This window comes from Orbicella faveolata, unplaced genomic scaffold, assembly GCF_042242905.1.
Source record: "Orbicella faveolata isolate gen_17 unplaced genomic scaffold, um_ofav_v1 contig_2, whole genome shotgun sequence".
NCBI classification, from domain to species: Eukaryota; Metazoa; Cnidaria; class Anthozoa; order Scleractinia; family Merulinidae; genus Orbicella; species Orbicella faveolata.
Window position 1 is genome coordinate 5,180,492 of NW_028301547.1, and position 18,635 is coordinate 5,199,126.

An 18,635-nucleotide genomic window follows, 5' to 3' on the forward strand; every position below is an offset into this window, starting at 1 on the left:
AGTTTTTAATAAACTTGTTAATTGATGGTTCAGTCCATATTGTAAGACACTTATTTCAAAACTCAAACATTCTAATAATCAGATAAACTACCTATTATCGATCATCTGATTCGAAATTCACTGGGGACTCAATAATCACACGACTAGACTAATTACTTCCATGATGTTCACGGAGAACCTTGTTTAGTTCAGTCTTTATTGACTTCTTTCAATTTGGTTATCTATACTTCCTAATTACCTAACTACAGCTCTCTACCAGGCCATCATAGTCACTTCACTTCCGTAACCTAACCGAGACGAACGAAACCGACTGACCGCGGCGAGGCCTAAGAACTAGAAAACTATGTTATGCTGTAATCTAAAAATGAAATCCCATTTCTTCCTTAGTACACCAACTGAAACCTTTTTGCCTAAAACAGGTATATTAGAAATTGCAAAAAACAAACAGCAACACTAACGAACAAAACCCATTTACACAATGTCTTCTTCACAATATATACATCGTATATAACACTTGCTCTGAGACTATCAGAATTCTTCAGTTTTTAGTTAATATTTGTCCTTAATTTATATCAGTAATTTTAATTTCTAATTACTGTCACTGAGTTTGAGGATTTTAATGTTACTTAAAGACAGTCCCCGAGTTGGTGAGTTTATTTCTTCTCAGCGCCTGTCCACTCACAAAATGTTTTAACAACAGGCGGGGTGAATGAAGAGCGTGGTAGAATGTGAAAACAAAGAAAGCCTGTGCTAAGTTATTAGAGCGACCTGCACCGTTACACTGTAACAAGGTTCTTTAAAAGACGAAACAACAGGTAAACAACACAAAAAAATGGCCCTAGCCCTAAGTGAAAAAAAAAGGTGTAGATTAATAAGAACGAATCAAAATAGCAGTTTTAAAGAGGTGCAACACTGTCAGTGAACAGACGTATTGATTATCAGCAAAAGCTGACGCAGCATCATGGAATCGCATTACGGACATTTAGCCTCACGACGACGTCGCTGAGAGCAACGTCGTTTTAAAAACACAACGTGTATTTCACTTCGTAATCTTGTAATTATCAACATCTATTCAGTGTATCTATCGGTTTCAGCCTATATTCTCCAAATGAAAGTACATTTCAAATAGCAACGTGAAAAATTTCCTGTGATAGTTCACGTTCTTGGACAGGCAGAATTGGTGACTTGACGTTGTGGTTTTACAAAGAATCACAAAGAAATGTACCAAGATTTACAATGCACATGCAGACGGAGCCATTGTACTGCTCATTAAAAGGACTGTGTCACGGCTGAGTTAAACCTATTTCATTGAGGCCCCGTCCACACTACATCGGCGGAATTTGAAAACGGAGGTTTCACTCTGAAAACGTTTCACTCTGTTTTCCGTCCACACTAGGCCGGAGGAATTTAAAAACGGAACAACCACCGGTCATTTTGGATTTGTGTTTGAGGAAAACTTGGAGAAGAAAATCACGTGATTATCGTGACGCCATCGTTTTCGAAAAGCCCCGTTTTCAAAAGGTTTCCGTCCACGCAAAAACGAAAACCCGGCGTTTTCAAATCCCTTCGGTTGGAAGAGCGTTCCGTTCGAAAAGCTCCGTTTTCGTGACGGATTAGTGTGAACGGTAGGCCTAACCGTAGAAATAACGTTGCGTTTTCAAATTTCTCCGGCCTAGTGTGGATGCTGCCTCTACATTTTGCCAAATACTCGACATGAAACTTAATTAACGTTAGCGAAGAAATAGCTTCCATGGATCTAAATGACAAAACCTTAGCCTCCTTAGGATACCATGTCGGCAACAGTAAAGGAGATTATTATATGGCTGTGTCTCACAAGGACTGGGAACTACCGAATTCGCGAATTTGATTGGCTGAAATCGATATTGACCGCGGTCTAGATTTTCCCATCTAGACCGGCATCTAGACCGGTTTCATTTTGCGTTGAAAAAGTAGCAAACTAAGATACAAAAATGTTCACCATTTTCTTTTATTTTCTTCTCAATCATTTATGGAAGTGCCAAAAAGCCTGATGACCAAAAAAAGTAGAGAGGACGAGCAAATTTCGGCAGGTTTAAGTTAAGCTCATCGCTGTTCGCAAACAAAATGTCAGCTAGTACAAACCAGTTACAGTAAACGAATTAAAGTTTTCTTCTTTGCCATATAATAAACATCTTATTAACCAAGCTAAGTTGGTCTGTATGGGAGAATCTTGACCTCGGTCGTGTGTACAGACCTCACTGCGTTCGGTCTGTACTCACGACCTCGGTCAAGATTCTCCCATACAGACCTCCTGCTCGGTTAATAAGAGCTAAATATTGCCTTCATGGTTTCCAAAAATTCCCCACTCTTGACCCTGTAGTCATGTCCAGGAACAAATAACCCAAAGAGGCTAAGATGAACGGGGGACCGACTTAACAATTGCTCTCGCTATAGTTTTAAATATATGGCTAACACCTGGTAGATAGAAAACTATTTTTGTACTAGGTTACTTATAAAACAATCACGATACTGACATTCTTGTCATATCGCCTGGCTTTAAAATGGGAAGTACATGTCAGGGGTATAACCGAGTTTCTCTAAGTTAGGAATACAAGCATAGTTGATCATAGGAGGGGGTCCACACATCAGTATCTGGGTGTCAGGTCCGGGGGATGGCATGTGTTCCTTGAGCATGACCTCATTAATAAATCCAGAGCTATAAGGCCAGCCTAGGAATTGAAAAACAAAGAACACGTTACAGAACATAATGGCATGACAGATGTGGTTTTGAATGGCTCATAACAGTCGTTGTACACTTGTAATTCTAAAAGTTGAGGAAAAAAAGAACACTCCATAGGGAACCACTTATTAACTTGTCCTCCCCCCTCCCCTACTGAATGTCGAGTCGAGAGGCTACCATTTAAACAGTAACTGCTGACCGTGTATGGCAAGCCGTTTGTAGCAAAATTCAATCCTTGCAATATATGTTTAATCCTTTAAATAATGGTTTTATTTAAACACATAAAAAGGCATTCAATCCAATGGCAAATAAAATTTTTGGTTCAATTCAATCTCTTAATTTTCATGATTCAATCCAATACCTGGAATATTGATTCAATCCAATACCTGAAATATTGATTCAATCCAATACCTGGAATATTGATTCAATCCAATACCTGAAATATTGATTCAATCCAATTCCTCGAATAGTGATTCAATCCAATACCTCGAATATTGATGCAATCCAATACCTCGAATATTGATTCAATTCAATACGTCGAATAATGATTCAATCCAATACCTCGAATATTGATGCAATCTTCCTGGGCCGAGCGCGGCCAACAGGAACGAGAGTAACCGAGCACTAGAGAGCACTGAAAACATGGCGGGCGAAGGAGAACTAGATTTAGAAGTCGAGTTTCCTAAGTTTCTTGCAGACGTCTTGGATAAAACGGAAATAATTTTTGAGAATTTTGACTCAGAAGTTGCAGAAGCGCACGCCGAAGTTCTTGATCAAACCATTAGTCTGCTTAGGTAAATGAGGCATTGCTACAACCGAGACACAAGGGACACGGAAAATTTAGATTCCATTACTGTCGCTTTTGTAGATGTAAGTTAACCAATTTTTATGTGACAAACATATTTGTTTATTAAAAGCTGTGTGTGCTAGCTTTTTGTGGCAAATAACATAAACTGTGGCAAATTGTGCTACCACATTGGTCTCTGGTATTGTACATATTTCTGCTGTCCAATCATTACTGGCACACTAAACGTTGAACTGTAAACAAAATTTTTGCTTTGCTATGTACACGGTCAAACATTTTTCTCACAAAAACTGCTTGTGTAAACCTGGCTTTATGTTATTTTTGAAATAAGAACCTTTACATTTTACAAGACAGCAATCATTGAACATTGGGATGTGTTTTAAGTTTTTCAATGTTGTTGTCTCATGTTTTGCATTATTTAACCCACCTGTGGTACTTCTTTCCTAAAAACGATATTTTTCACGATATTCTATGACAAACATTGCACCAATTTGTTGTGAATATTATCGGGTACCCAGGGCTCGAGGCTAACACTACTGCTAACTAGCCACACATTTCAGTTTTGAATAGTAGATTTTGAACTTTCACTAGCCATTGTGACGATCATGATGGAATGGAGTACTGGTCTACTGGATGAAAACAAAATTGAGAATTATCCTGACAAAGTAAAACTGAAGAGAATAGAAACTATGAGTGGATTTCATGGAAATAATTGCCTTAATAAGCATATGATAAATAGGGAGATAAAAGAAAATGGCAACACTGATAAAAGTACATCAGAGATTGAACATAAGCATATTCAAGAAAAGCAGGAATCGTGTTTGTGGGAGTGAACTTTTCTTAGTGATTATTATTAACATTTTAGAAGCAACAAGAAATGTCCAAGATTGACCACAAAAGTCAGTGAAGCTGTGTATGAAAAAGGCTGGCTGGTGCAAAGTTAGTTTTGGCTAGTGACATGAGTCCTGTTAGTAGCCATTACGCCAGTACACCAAGAAGTTAGTCTTGTGTCCTGGGTTCTTTTGAAAATAAGATAACAAATTAACCTTGCAACATTTTAACATCTATTTTGCTAAGCACCTGAAAAATCTACAAGGCAGAGTAGTGCACATGGCAGTTATCAAATGCCTTGATTTCTCTTCAGCTTAGTTGTGTTGCTAGAAGTTAGGCATTCTGTAATTCAAGCAGTTTCTGAGTTTTGTATATCAATGAAAAGGAAGATGAGAAAATAATTTACTTGATACAGGGTGAGGTTTTCTGTTGTGAATTGAGTTGCAAAAATACTTTAAGGGCCATAATCTCCTTTACCCAGCCCACACACATGTAGTATTATACAATTGTCAGTTGCCCAAGTTTAACTGTCACTAGTTCTAGAGCCTCTTGGAAGATGTCTACTCCCATTTGACTTGATTATCTTAAGGGATCTAGCCTTTCCAATACAAATGACTACACTGAATCATGTTGACCCAGGTCAATTTCTTCAACTACAACATTGTTATCACTGTCCAATGGAGTTGGACCATCAGGATCATCACCATAGTATTCAAAATCATATGACTTTCCATTTGAAAGGGGGTTTTCAGGCTGCATCATATGATTAAGCCACATTTGGTACGACAACTAGTTTTTTTTCTGTTCTTACATTTTGGTGGTTAAAAACTTCAGTGAACTGGCAAAGAGCAAGGTTTATCCTTGGTTGAAAAACTAAGTGTAAGGTAGAAAGATGCACTGAATTATCAGTGTCCAGGATGCCTGACAATTCCATACTACAAAAAGTGTAAAAGTACAAGTGGAAAGCACAACGGAAACATCCCTCCACAATCTTTCAATTCGTTGGTTGTGTTGATGGCCCTGCAGTGAAGCTTCCCCTCTCCTCTCTTCTAACCTGCTCTATTGTACCGCACACACCAACGTTTTCAACACCATGATCTACTCGTACTCTCGAAGGCCAAAATTCTCCGTCTCTCTTAACGGCATCAAGAACTGTTTCTGCTTTATTGTTGGCAGTACATTTCAAAAACGTTATTCTCCGAGAAAATCCGTCTATACAGCCGTGAATTAGTATTTTCCATCGGATCAGAGAGTGATGTCCATTCAGATGCCAAAGCGAATTTACGCGCCCCATCTCAAGACAGTATTTTGGGGATCTAATTTTGCTAACCTTTCTCTTATTCTTCTCCGTTGAACCCGTAACCCAATGGACTTAAAGAAACCTGCAATGAAATTATATCCATACTCTTGAATGATTTCGGTTCCTTATCAGGTAAGCTGTCGAAACCCCTCATATCTTCTAAGCCATACTCTGTCAATCTTCTGTGAATTGTCCATCTCGAAACTCCAATCATCTTTGTTATCGTTGTCCAGATGAATCCTAGTCCTCAAAGTTCCTCGAGCACCTCGACAGGAATTTTAAGAAATGGTCTTTGATGATTTCCTCCTTTTTCGCTTTCTATCGTAATGGAATCCGCAGTAGCACGGAGTAATACGGAGTAATAGCTCTGCGACGCAACACACTGAGCACATCTACAAAAGCGGCAGCAATGGAATCTAAATTTTCCGTGTCCCTTGTGTCTCGGTTGTAGCAATGTCTCATTTACCAAAGCAGACTAATGGTTTGATCAAGAACTTCGGCGCGCGCTTCTGTAACTTCTGAGTCAAACTTCTCAAAAATTAATTCCGTTTTATCCAAGATGTCTGCAAGAAACTTAGGAAACTCAACTTCTAAATCTAGTTCTTCATCGCCCGCCATGTTTTCAGTGCTCTCTAGTGTTCAGTTACTCTCGTTCCTGTTGGCCGCGCTCGGCCCAGGAAGATTGCATCAATATTTGAGGTATTGGATTGAATCAATATTCCAGGTATTGGATTGCATCAATATTCCAGGTATTGGATTGCATCAATATTTGAGGTATTGGATTGAATCAATATTTGAGGTATTGGATTGAATCAATATTCCAGGTATTGGATTGCATCAATATTCCAGGTATTGGATTGAATCAATATTTGAGGTATTGGATTGAATCAATATTTTAGGTATTGGATTGAATCAATATTCCAGGTATTGGATTGCATCAATATTCCAGGTATTAGATTGAATCAATATTTGAGGTATTGGATTGAATCAATATTTTAGGTATTGGATTGAATCAATATTCCAGGTATTGGATTGAATCATGAAAATTAAAAGATTGAATTGAACCAAAATTTTTATTTATCATTGGATTGAATGCCTTTTTCTATCTTTAAATAAAACCGTTATTTAAAGGATTAAACATATATTGCAAGGATTGAATTTTGCTACAAACGGCTTGCCATAACCGTGTCACTCTGCACATATATCCCACTTGGGGAGTTTCTCACACAGCAAAGATTTAGATTACGATTTAGATTAACAACTAAAGAGACAAACAAACTGGAAGGAGTTTTGCAGGTTTCCAGGTTTCCACAACAGAAGTACAACAAATAACATTGGAGGGGTAGCCTGTGTCACAGTAACCCTCCCAGAGTCCGACACAGACTATGCAGAGGACAACAAGAAATGGTACCAAAAACAAAAACATGAACATGGTATAAAATGTCTCCATACCTTCAGGTGGCCTGTCAAGCGTGTACCAAAGCTTAAAATTCTCACATTCCTTAGCCAGCTCTTCTAATTCAGGTCGTACCAAGATGTCTTTTTCTGTCTACAACCCAAGAAAATGCCATATTTGATTCACAAGATATTTCCATTAAGATCACCAGGCTGAAGTTAACTAATGATAAAGCAAAGTTATGTGGAGCACACAATGGCCTGAAGTTTAGCATGCCTGACTCCACTGTGAAGAGAGATTCCGTACAACCCTAGTGTGCTCCTACATTAATTAGATCTAATTATGTTCACGGTGTACAAGGCAACTCAGATTCAGAGGAAAGAATTGCTGTTGGTTCATCATGGTCATAATTTGACTACAGAATATCTCACAGAACCAAGTGCTCTTGGTTATGGAAACATATGAGCATGGCTGAAGCCTGTTCTCCAATTTTATGACTCAAAATGTAGACACCTTGTGGTCAGACCCCTAGAGCTTGACAGTTTCAACTCTATGCCCACTTTTTTTCATGCAAAAAGACTTTACCTGATTAGCAAACAGAAGAGTTATGTTGGTTTTATCCTCACTATCTTTAATCACAGCACTGATGATCTGTAACATAGGAGTTATGCCTGTAAAACAAGGAAAAATGAAAACTGATTAGAAATTTATTCTAATCAAAATCACATGATAATTGGTTATTGAGCGTTTAATAAATACGCACCGCAAGACTGTAGTCCCTTACATTTTTGAACAGTCACCATGCCACATCCTCTTGTGCATTTGATTTTTGCACACACTCGTATCCTGCCTTTATAAATAAAGATGTGATACTGTCATTACTTCCTTACCAGTTCCTCCCGCAATCAAGCCAACATTCTTAGCTGTTCTGAACTGTACAGGTTCCTTTGCATTCTCCTTGATTCCAAATTTTCCTGCAGAGAGAGAAACATTATCAATTTACAGCCAATATTATTGGGCATCAGTTTGTTTCAAAGGCGCAAGTGAGGGTAACAAATGGTAAAGCCGAGACCTGCTGAAACACCACGGCCCTTTATTGAAAATCAAAGACTGTGACTCCAAGACAGAAATGTGACAGTTCATGACAATTTTAAACTACAGTTGAACTTACATGTCTAATAAACACTTCTTGAAGACAAACTTTGAAGACACTTAGTCAAGGTTCCACCCACATACAAGGTGAAACTGGTAAAATCTGCATATAAGCCAACTGGCCAATCAACACAATGTCGCTGGCCAGGGCTTGAACCTGGACTGCTCGATCAAGAAACGAGCGCACTAACCATGAGGCCACCACAACTCCCACTACCCACATACAAACACTACATTTTCAATCTCCCATAGCTTAACACCTGTCCTAAGCAAACTAAATAAATAAATAAATAAATAAATAGTCTTTATTGTTCAAAGGATAAAATTACATATCTTATGTTACATTTAAAAATAACAATGTTAATGGGCTACAATATGTCTCTAAATAAGATAGATATTCAAGTCCAAAGGGTATCCGCCTACAAAACATTCAACTATACTTCAGGGCTCGAAGTTAACTTTTTGGTTGACTTGCAAAGTTTTGCTAGTAAGATTTTTTTTCCACCAGCAAATTCTTTCCCTTTGAAATGTCATGGACCATATCTGACATAAAGATTAGAATTGTTATTTTGCACAGCCTATTAATGAGCTGAAGAGTTAAAAAAATAGGTATTAAATATTTGGTCTCCTTTGTCGTTGTCCTGACAACCACCACACCTATCTACTGCAGCTCTGGGGCGATAATCAGCCTGTTTTCTTGGGCCCTCAACTTTCACTCTCATCAGCATGTCCATGGTATTAGTACCCAAAGCACAATGCCAGTCTGACTTCACTCTCTTCATTGTGGAAAATCCTCGTTCACAAGAAGCATTTGCTATGCTATCTCTATTTGATCCCAACTTCAAACTCTTGCTCTTTGGTGGCTTGAGGTCTTCGCTCGTGTTAGAGGTCGAGAGCCCCAAGGGCCTCTCGAAGAAAGAAGTTAATTTTGACATATGTAATTGAAACGATAGCTCCAAAACCACGAGGAACAACAACAACATGTTAATGTGCAGGTGTGGCACAGAGCCTCAGTGTAATACTGCTGGCCAGTGGCTAACAAAATAAGGTGCTCTTCTCAGCTCAGGGTCCACTGTTTTATTTGTCTCAGAAGTCGTCCGTACATTCCTTCTTACGTTCAAATAGCTTTTTCCAAATGTTTGGGAGACATGTATGATTCTAAACTCGCAAACGTTTGCTAGTGGATATTTTTCTCACTTGCAGATTGTCAAAATGACTCGCATTTTGTAAATTTGCAAGTGTTAATTTCGAGCCCTGTACTTAAGTCTGGAAACTGTTGAACATTACATGCCATTGATGTAAGATCATTTTCTCCACAAAAATAGCAAACAAGAACCAAGAGAAAAACTTACCCCTTCCCAAGTAAGTCAGCTTTCCAGAGGGTCCCCTGATATCAACAGTGTCGCCTATGCTTAGAGTATCCAGGTACTGAGACATTTTGCCACCACCAGGATACTTAGGGTGTACATTCTTAAAGTAAACCTAGAACAAATGGTTTAGAATGTTCAGTTTGATGTGTCTCGATGAAAGCTGGGGCAGTGCAAATGAGGCAAAATTGTTAGACCCAAAAATGTCCAATTTGGTTAAAAACGGCCCCCAAAAAAGTCTATCAGCTCAGAACAGAGCTCCAAATGTAAGCCCCTTTAAATTTCACTACAAAAATCTGGGAGTAGCTTTGTCATTTGCGTATAGTTTACATCTGAATAAAAAAAATTGCAAACACAATAATTATTATTGTTTGACATAAAAATGTGTGGTCCCAGAAAATATACATAACCACCCCAAGCACAGCTATTGGAAATTCCAGGAGCAAGGGTAGTCTCAAAAGTCAATTTTTTTAAAGTAGAGTATGAACCAAAACTGGAATTCCCAGAGGGAACCACATATCTGTGTGATTTGTTTAATTTTTGACATATTTCAAAGCAAGCATGGTCTTCGAAATAAGTTCTTCATGACAAATGGATAATAAGTCATTTTGGTAATTAGTCATGATATCCAATCACAATTTATTTCCAGCAATGAAGTATGAAAATAAGAATAGCGGTCACAAGAATGTCTAAAGGACAAAGACATATCCCACATATGTTACTGACCTTAATTACTAGCTCAAAATATCCAACCTCATCATCAGATGTTACCGGTGTGTACGGCCTGATCACAAGACTGCCATCAATTTTGGCACTGAGGTACATGTGGTTTCCTTTAAAAGTTGAATAATCTATTATCACCTCAGAGAAGGTTAAATGATTATCAATAATTAAAAATTAAAATACTTGTACTCAACACATACCCACAGGGAGTCCAAGTATGTGCTCTGGTGATTGCAGTTCAAATCGGAACCTCCTTGTATCATGGCTTACAATCTAGAGTTATATAAGACATTTATGTTTTACAATTCCACCTAATTATAATGATTGTTGTAATCAAATTGTAATCAGTTTTTTACACACACACACACGTGCAGGATAGAGGCACTGGCTTTCCGTCACATAAAAAATATAACATGCTGTGAGAATCACTCCCTCCCCCCTCTCTTCACCCCCCAGATTGGATGCTACCCTCTCGCCTTTTGTCAGTGCCCCCTATCAAAATGCCAGTTGTCATATTTATTCACCTGGATGAGGAAGAGAGCAGGGGAGCACTGAGATAAAATAATGTCTTTATCAAGAGCAGAAAAGAGAATGATTAATCAGGAGGAAACAGATGGAAAAGAAAGAGAAGAGCACAATTTAAAGCAAGGAGATTTAATTTCTGAACCTCCTGTCTTCCAACACACCCCACAAAACACAACACAGGGACACTGGTCATGACTAAAGCTGGACTGTCTAAATTAAGAGTCTAACAATAATGTACTTCCTCATCGACATTCACTACTCTAATTTCCCAACTGTCTGTGCCTTTTTTATAGCAAAATATTGCATTGTGTTCGCTTAGTATCTCACAGGTGATCCCACACCTTGGGAATCTAACTTGCATTCTATCTTTCCATCCCCCTTATAGACTTCCCACCCCCTCTAAACACTTCGCTCTCCATATAGACTTCCCACCCCCTATAAATGCTCCACACCCTTCCCCCCAGGATTCCACTTCCATGTCCCTGTTTCACCTGGATTGTATAACTAAACAAGCTTATTCACACAGGTACACCAACCTATAAAAATTGAAATGTAAGAGATTGCAAATTTTACCTCTTCCTCACCTCAAAAAGTTTTGAAAAATAGAGTCTTGCCGATTCAAAGACAAAAACACATCAAATATCCAAAACGTTCCCTCCAAAATGGGCCAAAACACATGTAAGGGTGTACTTTAAGCGCCCTATTTCATATGCGGGAGATTTGGTGCCCCTTACGGGAGACCGGGAGATTCTTTCTGCAACCAGGATACTCCGAGATAATCCAGGAGACCACAGTGTACTAACCTTTTTGTCAATGAGTTTGAATGGAATCTTTTTCTGAGGATCTAATGCAACTGGCCTCTTTTTGCTGCCTTTTGCTTGCGATTTGAGAAAATACGTTACCAAGCCAAATCCTACAGTAACAATGACGACACCAAGAGCAACAAACACAGGTTTCTAGATATAAAATATGAACAGAAAACAGGCCATGACCTGCATCAAATGCTATGATTTCTACTGGAAAAATTAGTTTCAATTGAGAGCTTTAAGCTTAATTATTGTAGAAACAGAGCCAAAGAAATATGTTGTTAAATAAAAGCAGCCCTTCTTGAAAAAGATAGAAGAATAGACTATCCTAGGTTCTTTTAGCGACACTCCTTACCGTAAATGGGTCGTCCATGATTTGAAAGTTACGTAAAAGGCAATCTTTGCACCCTTTACAGACACACACCTCAGTTTGCAAAGAAGAGTACTTTTTATAAGAACCCGGGAATTGTCTCTTTGATGAGTGGCAAAGGCTTATGGGTAGCCAGCCTCATTCGGCGCTCGGACACAAAGATTAGCTGCGAGAAAAGATAAGTGTTATTTAGAAGGACTTTCTCACGTTTCTCGTCCATTATGAGAGAGGAATTAGTGTGGGCCTGCAAGAATGGAGATCTGGATCAAGTCAAAGCTATCGTTGGAAAACCGGTGAGGATTTTGTGTTGTCTTTATAGAATAAGCTTAGTACTTTGTTATGGGGTGTGTGTGTCTGCTGTCCAAGTGCGTGTGGTCTCGCACGAAAATAGTTCGTTGGTAAGTTCTTAGTTTGAGAATAAAAGTATAGGACGCAAAAATGAGCTTCTAAAAGATCGAAAGATTGTCATCTCCGATTATTCCTTCGATCCAAGCCGTGCAAGCGCAAAACAAGCCAAAGAAATCAAGTGGTGACTTACTTTCCTTTTTTGGCATGCGCAGGTTAGGTTCCTTGCTAGATTAAAACTTTAAGCTTTTTGCCGTGTTGTTCGTCTCGTATTTCGTACAACTTGTTGAAAAATTATGGCAGTAAGTTTCAGTTTGTCGTAAGGCAAACAATTGATTCAATGCAGACATTACATTGCAGCTGGCTCATAATTTAATAGTCACGATTGTAGGATAACTTTTCTGAGTGCCTTCTTCCGATCTGAGTTTCAGTTTTGCAATGTTTCAGCTTACATCTCGTTTATTTTCAAGTCGCTGATCATATGTTGTTTTTTAAGCTAATTTTCTTGAATTGGAATTTTTTTCGTAGTACAGCTATAAGCTGTAATGTTTTACTTTTCCACGTAAGATAGTCGCGCAGTCAAGAAACCTAATATCTGACCTTTCCAAGAATAGAATAAAGTAAGCTATAAAAGAACTCTAGTCTGGTTATGGTTCACTTGGTGTAAAATTTTCAGTATTGTCTTCAATTATCATGATCTCAATGCAGTAAGAATACGTATTAAGATTAATTTGTGTTGCTATTGTATGATGAATTTAGCTGGAAATTATAAAGATCAAAAAAAACTTCACTTAATTCTTCTTGGAATGACATCTTGGAAGAACACAGCAGAGTGCAGTTCCAGGAAATTTTCACATGATACCTATCAAGGAAGGTCCTTGGAAATTTGGAGATGAAAGGGTTTTCAAATTTTAACATCTGAACTGACTTTTTTCCTAAATTATCTTGAACATTTTGTGTCCTACCCAGATATGCCAACCTTTCACTCTCCTACTTAGACTCATATATAGTAAAACCCAGTTATGTTTCAGTCTTAAACTCTGTGGATATACAGAAAATGTGTATGTATACAATTCAACTCAATTCAATTTTGATTTAAACTCTCACAAACATTTATTTTACAGAGGTGTCAGAAAAAAATAGAATGTACTTTAACATATACAAATTACACATAGAAGGGAGGCGTGGTGGCCTCATTGTCAGTGTGCTTGACTCCGGGGCAAGCAGGCGGGGCTCTGGCCAGGGACATTGTGTTGTGTTCTTGGGCAAGACACTTTACTCTCACAGTGCCTCTCTCCACCCAGGTGTACAAATGGGTGCCAGCAAATATAACACTGGGGGGTAACCCTGCGATGGACTAGTATCCCATCCAGGGGAGAGTAGAAACACTCCTGGTTGCTTCATGCTACTGAAACCAGAATGAGCTTCGGCCTGATGAGTCACTTGGCTTGTATGCAGACTTTACCTTACCTTACATATAGATGATGATAAATAGCATTAATGAAATAATTTACAATTGTGCTTAAAAAATAAAGCATTAAAGAGAGAAAAAAAAGGAGATAAAGGAAGACAAAAAGTTTTAATTCAAGGTTGATTGTGGTTTTTTTTTTTTTTTTTTTTTTTTTTTTTTTTTTCATAATAAAGTTATTTTATTATGTTTGCTTATACTTTACAATACTGTTGCTGTTACTTTACACTAAAACAGTACAATAAAGGGTATATACACTACTTACAATACAGCAGAGCTATTAACACTACTTACAGTACAAGACAGCCTCTTTACCCTACTTACTATAGAGAATCGATTTTGAACAATTTTTAGAGGAACATTACGTATGTAACAGCAAAATTACGACAAATTTCTAAATTGCATATCCTTAATTAATCTATAGCAGCAATTAATCTAGAGATATAACACACTTTTCTAATACCTTTTAAAAGCATTAACACGACAGAAAATGCAAAGAAGCATCATAAAAGAGAACCAGAAGCTTGATTTTCTATTCTTAACTTGTAATTTACTTTTGTAGCAAATTCAACCCAGTCAAGATTCCTTTCATTTACCTTGTGATAATGTAGATAATAGTTAACAAATAATAAACAGAAATTCAGTTTCCTAAGATTGTTATTATCCTTCCCACACGGCATACCAAATAATTATTTGTAGTTTGCCGGGGATATAGAGGTATTATGCATCTCATTAAACTAGTTCAACAACCAATTACAAAAAGAAATGTATGAAGAACTGAGTCAGGCTCACCATAATAGAAACATATATTGTTGTCTTTAATTCCATAGAGAGTAAGTTCTTTCTTCTTAGCAACAATGCGATGGATTAGCTTAAAGTAAAATTCTCTAAGTTGATTCTCTTTGCAAATAACCTTCACTCTTGATTGTGTTGTGATTATACACGTTATCCTTGCTTTTTAGGGTTTTGATATAAATGCAGAGCTGCTTGGTGGAAGAAATGGCCTTCACTTTGCTGCAGATTATGGACAAAAGGATGTAATTGAGTTTCTTCTTTCAAAAGGAGCAGATATCAATGTAAGTTTCCTTTGCTGTACTGTACAGTTCATTCACATGACCTTCGTGATCTTCATATCCTTAACAAACTTGTTTCTTATCGGGTGAACTGTATCAGCTGCAGGCAAGTTCACCAATAACATCAAGGGTGCATCAAACACACTCAGCCATACGTGTACCAGCTGTTATGTGTTGTGGCCCTCATTGACAGCCCTGTGTTGGCTGCCCTGACCTGGTTTTACAGTTGGAACTGGTTCATAATGTGTGCTTGGTTGTTTCCAACCTCTATGGTATTAATCTGCACTCTGGAAATCCCCATTCCATTACTGAACTTAATAACTTTATTGTACATTTTCTCTCAATCAATCTAGCGTCCTGACAAATATGGAATAACTCCTTTACTGGCAAGCATTTTTGAAAGTAAAACAGAGTGTGTCAAGTTGTTGCTTCAAAAGGTAATAGGCCCTTTGAACGATCCGGGCACATGGTACGGAATTAATTATGCTGGGACGCACAGTGGGACTTTCAAAACAAAGGAAAGTTGGGCGGGACTGGTACGAGTTCCTATGTTTTGGAAATCCCACTGTGTAACCTGCGTCCCAGCATAATTAATTCCATACCATGTGACTGGTCGTGCAAAGGACTTATTCTATAGATGTATGACATCTACTTATCTTATCTCAGCTTTTTCTTTTTTTGGAAGGAGAGATGCACGGAGGTGCAGTCACTGTCCCAGCCAATAACAAATGATTTGTGTAGCTATGCTTTACTTAAATTTTTATGTAGTACAACATCAATCCAGCAGAGTTTTCTCCAGGATGCCATTAATTAGCCACTTTCCCCCCTCCCCCCTCCCCCCCCCCCCACGCCCATTTATTTCAGTTAAGAGGTGAATAAGTAAATGAGTAAAATGAGATAAATGATGAAAACAGAGAATAATGATAGTCAGCCCACATGTGTAACTCTTTTAGGGTGCAAGGAAAGATGGCAAGGCTCCAGATGGTAGTTCCTATTTTGAATGTGCTGAAACAGATGATATTAAAAGTCTTCTGAAATAGATTACCCATAAAGGTATGTCTTGCAGATAGTCACAGTTTAAGCACCTTGAAAAGTTTAGCCTAAATGTTTCAAGTTTGTCGTTTGTAATCTGTCTCAATCTTCTACATACTTGACCATCCTTGTTCCTTAATGGCTTATTATTATCTCTTTGGTGTTTCTCTATCTTACTAAACTACTATTTTCCAGTTTCCTTTGATGTAGAAGTAATTTTGTAATGCTGCTCAAAATGAGCTCTTTTGACAGAACTATCAGACTATTCTGTACTGAGTACAGAATGATAAAGATCAGTGAAATTATGTGTTTCAGATAATTTAATGAAACAGCTGATGTTTCAAACATTAGCCCTTCCTTGCTGTGTACCTCGCAGTACCACACAAACCCTGCTTGATGAATGCTTGCATTTTTTGCCACCATCAATCTTCCTGAGCAGACCACTCAGTGTGATAATTTCAAAGGGTTCAAAAGGTCACCTCTGAGAGTTGCGATTGGCAGATTTCAATTCATTTTGTGTGTTCAGTTTCCAAGGCTCACTGATTATTGAAAGGTAAAGCACTTGAAACATTTACTTAAGGATGCAACGTTTTGACCTTCTGTAAAGGGGGCACCCCCCTTTACATGAATAAAGTGTTGGCCAACAAATGAAGCTGCTTTCATGTTGGAAAAGGGGCAATAAGATTTAATTTAATCAGTGCATGTAGACAGTAGGGGACACTTCCTGCATGGAGACTTGAATTTTTCTTACTTCTTTTCCAACAGAATTGACGACTGGAACAAGAATCTGTAGTGACGTCAATAATTCCCCTTGGTGCTGCCAAAACGGGGATCCTATATGTTACCCTAGTCATTGATAATAGATTGGCGCTTTTTGTACAAAGATAAAGAGAAACAGAGGAAAAAAGGAAACAGTGTCATGTAAAATTTAATTCGTTTTAGGAATTTAACTTCATGTGTTTTACTACTAAGGAATTTTGAATCCGTAATAAAATTTGATGGATGATATTAAACGCTAGAAGCGAACTGTTAAGTTTCTGAACCAGTTGTGTCTCGTTTTATGTGTGTCACTAGTTTGTAAGTGGGTTTATATTCATGTTGACTGTGTAGCTACTGTATATTTGCTACTCTTGTCATGAGTTTTCATTTTGCAATGTTTAGTTTATTTCTTAGCATATGTGTAAGGCACAGGGGCTTCATGGCTAGTGCACTCGCCTCGGATTGAGCGGTGCGGGCTCAAGCCCTGGCAGGGACATTGTGTTGTGTTATTGGGGAAGATTCTTTACTCTCGCAGTGCCTCTCTCCACCCAGGTGTATAAATGGGTACCGGCGAATTTAATGCTGGGGGTAACCCTGTGATGGACAAGCATCCCATCCAGTGAGGAGGAGAAATACTCCTGGTCGTTTCATGCTACTGAGCCGGAGATAAGGCTGGCCTGATGGGTCATACGGCTCGTATGCAGACTACAGTGTATACCTTAGCATACGTAAGAAGTTTTTACAAGATGAAGAAGTTTGCTTCAAGTTATGTTTGAAAATACCTTGAGCTAGGATGTCTCGGTTTTTCAGAAAACCTCTTCCCAAAAATGATACAAAATCAATACACAAATTATTTTCCAAGCAATTATCAATGTCAATTTCTAAATGTCAATGTGTTAAAAAAGCAGCTTTACAGGATCAGAAGTTTGAAATCTGAAATTTTCCGACATCACTTGAAAACGATCTTATACCTTCTATGATAAAAAGCTGACGGTGTAGTAATTGTATTGCCAGTGCGATGTAATCTGGATCAAGAAGTTTGGTATCGAGCAATAGTTGGGGCCATCGTAGTTTGTTCATCTTGAGCTGCACATGTTACTCTCACAGTTCCTCCCCACCCCCGTCCCCTATTAATATAAATGACACTTGAACAGTGAGTTGAGGCAAGTTTAGGTGCGAAATGAGATACGGATTTCGGAGGTCGGGTCAAACAAAGCGTGTGAAAAAGAGTCATTCTTCGCTATGCCATAAGATGAGAGTTGCGAGCAGTACAGAACAACCTTACGTGATGTCCTTTTATGTGAAGTCATGCAATACTCCTTGTTTGCGTGATGACTTAAATAATGGCTGCGCAGGAGACCACGATGTGTTAGTACTTGGGGCATCTGAAATCCTCCTCATACTCGCATGGGAACACTGAGGAACTCATGAGTTCCTATAGTGGTGTTCACACGATAGGACTCAGTTCGGGGCTCATCCCTACATCAAGAACCTGCAACCAGTTTCCTTTTGTGAACACAAGGCTTTATCCCGGTTCTCATCAGAAAACCGTAAGGCTTTCATCCCTGTTTCCTGTTCTCGCTTCAAGTTTTCTTTTACGAACCCTACAAAGGATTCTTCCCCAGTGATGAAGCCGATCTGCAGCAAGGCTATAAAGCCGTGAGAACAAGGGGGAATGGAACCCAGTGTCTTTTGTTGTTGTTGTTGTTGTTGTTGTTGTTGTTGTTGTTGTTTTTTTGTTTGATGGGAGGCTGAGTTCCAGCAAGGCCAAAACAGTTCCTCCGAAAGAAAGTTTCGAGGGCCAAGCGATTAATAGGGGTCGATTAGTCAAATTAAATAAAGTGTTTAACCTGTGGCACATTCAAGAGCAATTTCATTGAATTAAAAAAAAAAAACGTTTAAAGAGTTAGACATAACAGACAGAAACTCAATAGATCAGGGGTCCATTGGTCATTTCGTATTCG

At 38.4% G+C, this 18,635-nt stretch overlaps 2 protein-coding genes across 2 annotated transcripts; one reads left to right on the forward strand and one right to left on the reverse strand.

Moving 5' to 3' along the window:
• Positions 1 to 178: 178 nt before the first annotated feature.
• Positions 179 to 12,080, reverse strand: LOC110044520 (NADH-cytochrome b5 reductase 3-like). Its single transcript, XM_089289766.1, has 9 exons — positions 11,980 to 12,080; positions 11,622 to 11,774; positions 10,494 to 10,566; positions 10,297 to 10,403; positions 9,556 to 9,685; positions 7,942 to 8,025; positions 7,637 to 7,722; positions 7,108 to 7,204; positions 179 to 2,708 (listed from the first exon to the last, which is right to left on the reverse strand). Exons 1-9 carry the CDS (start codon positions 11,995 to 11,997, stop codon positions 2,536 to 2,538), a joined length of 921 nt encoding a protein of 306 aa, XP_089145892.1. The 5' UTR covers positions 11,998 to 12,080; the 3' UTR covers positions 179 to 2,535.
• A 41-nt stretch (positions 12,081 to 12,121) lies between these two features.
• LOC110044505 (myotrophin-like) lies at positions 12,122 to 16,954 on the forward strand. The gene is made up of 5 exons (XM_020750057.2): positions 12,122 to 12,287; positions 14,770 to 14,883; positions 15,234 to 15,317; positions 15,834 to 15,933; positions 16,678 to 16,954. Exons 1-4 carry the CDS (start codon positions 12,216 to 12,218, stop codon positions 15,918 to 15,920), a joined length of 357 nt encoding a protein of 118 aa, XP_020605716.1. The 5' UTR covers positions 12,122 to 12,215; the 3' UTR covers positions 15,921 to 15,933; positions 16,678 to 16,954.
• The last annotated feature ends 1,681 nt before the right edge of the window (positions 16,955 to 18,635 follow it).

What these genes read in the sequence shown, in the direction of transcription:
- LOC110044520 (XM_089289766.1), bottom strand. An exon ending in ATTTTGAGCTAGTAATTAAG is followed by an intron (nt 9,686 to 10,296) that starts GTCAGTAACATA and finishes CATTTGTTCTAG; the next exon opens with GTTTACTTTAAGAATGTACA. An exon ending in CTTGATTGCGGGAGGAACTG is followed by an intron (nt 7,723 to 7,941) that starts GTAAGGAAGTAA and finishes CTTGTTTTACAG; the next exon opens with GCATAACTCCTATGTTACAG.
- LOC110044505 (XM_020750057.2), top strand. Translation starts at nt 12,216, where the DNA reads ATGAGAGAGGAATTAGTGTGGGCCTGCAAGAATGGAGATCTGGATCAA. An exon ending in AAGCTATCGTTGGAAAACCG is followed by an intron (nt 12,288 to 14,769) that starts GTGAGGATTTTG and finishes CTTGCTTTTTAG; the next exon opens with GGTTTTGATATAAATGCAGA. An exon ending in TCAAGTTGTTGCTTCAAAAG is followed by an intron (nt 15,318 to 15,833) that starts GTAATAGGCCCT and finishes TAACTCTTTTAG; the next exon opens with GGTGCAAGGAAAGATGGCAA.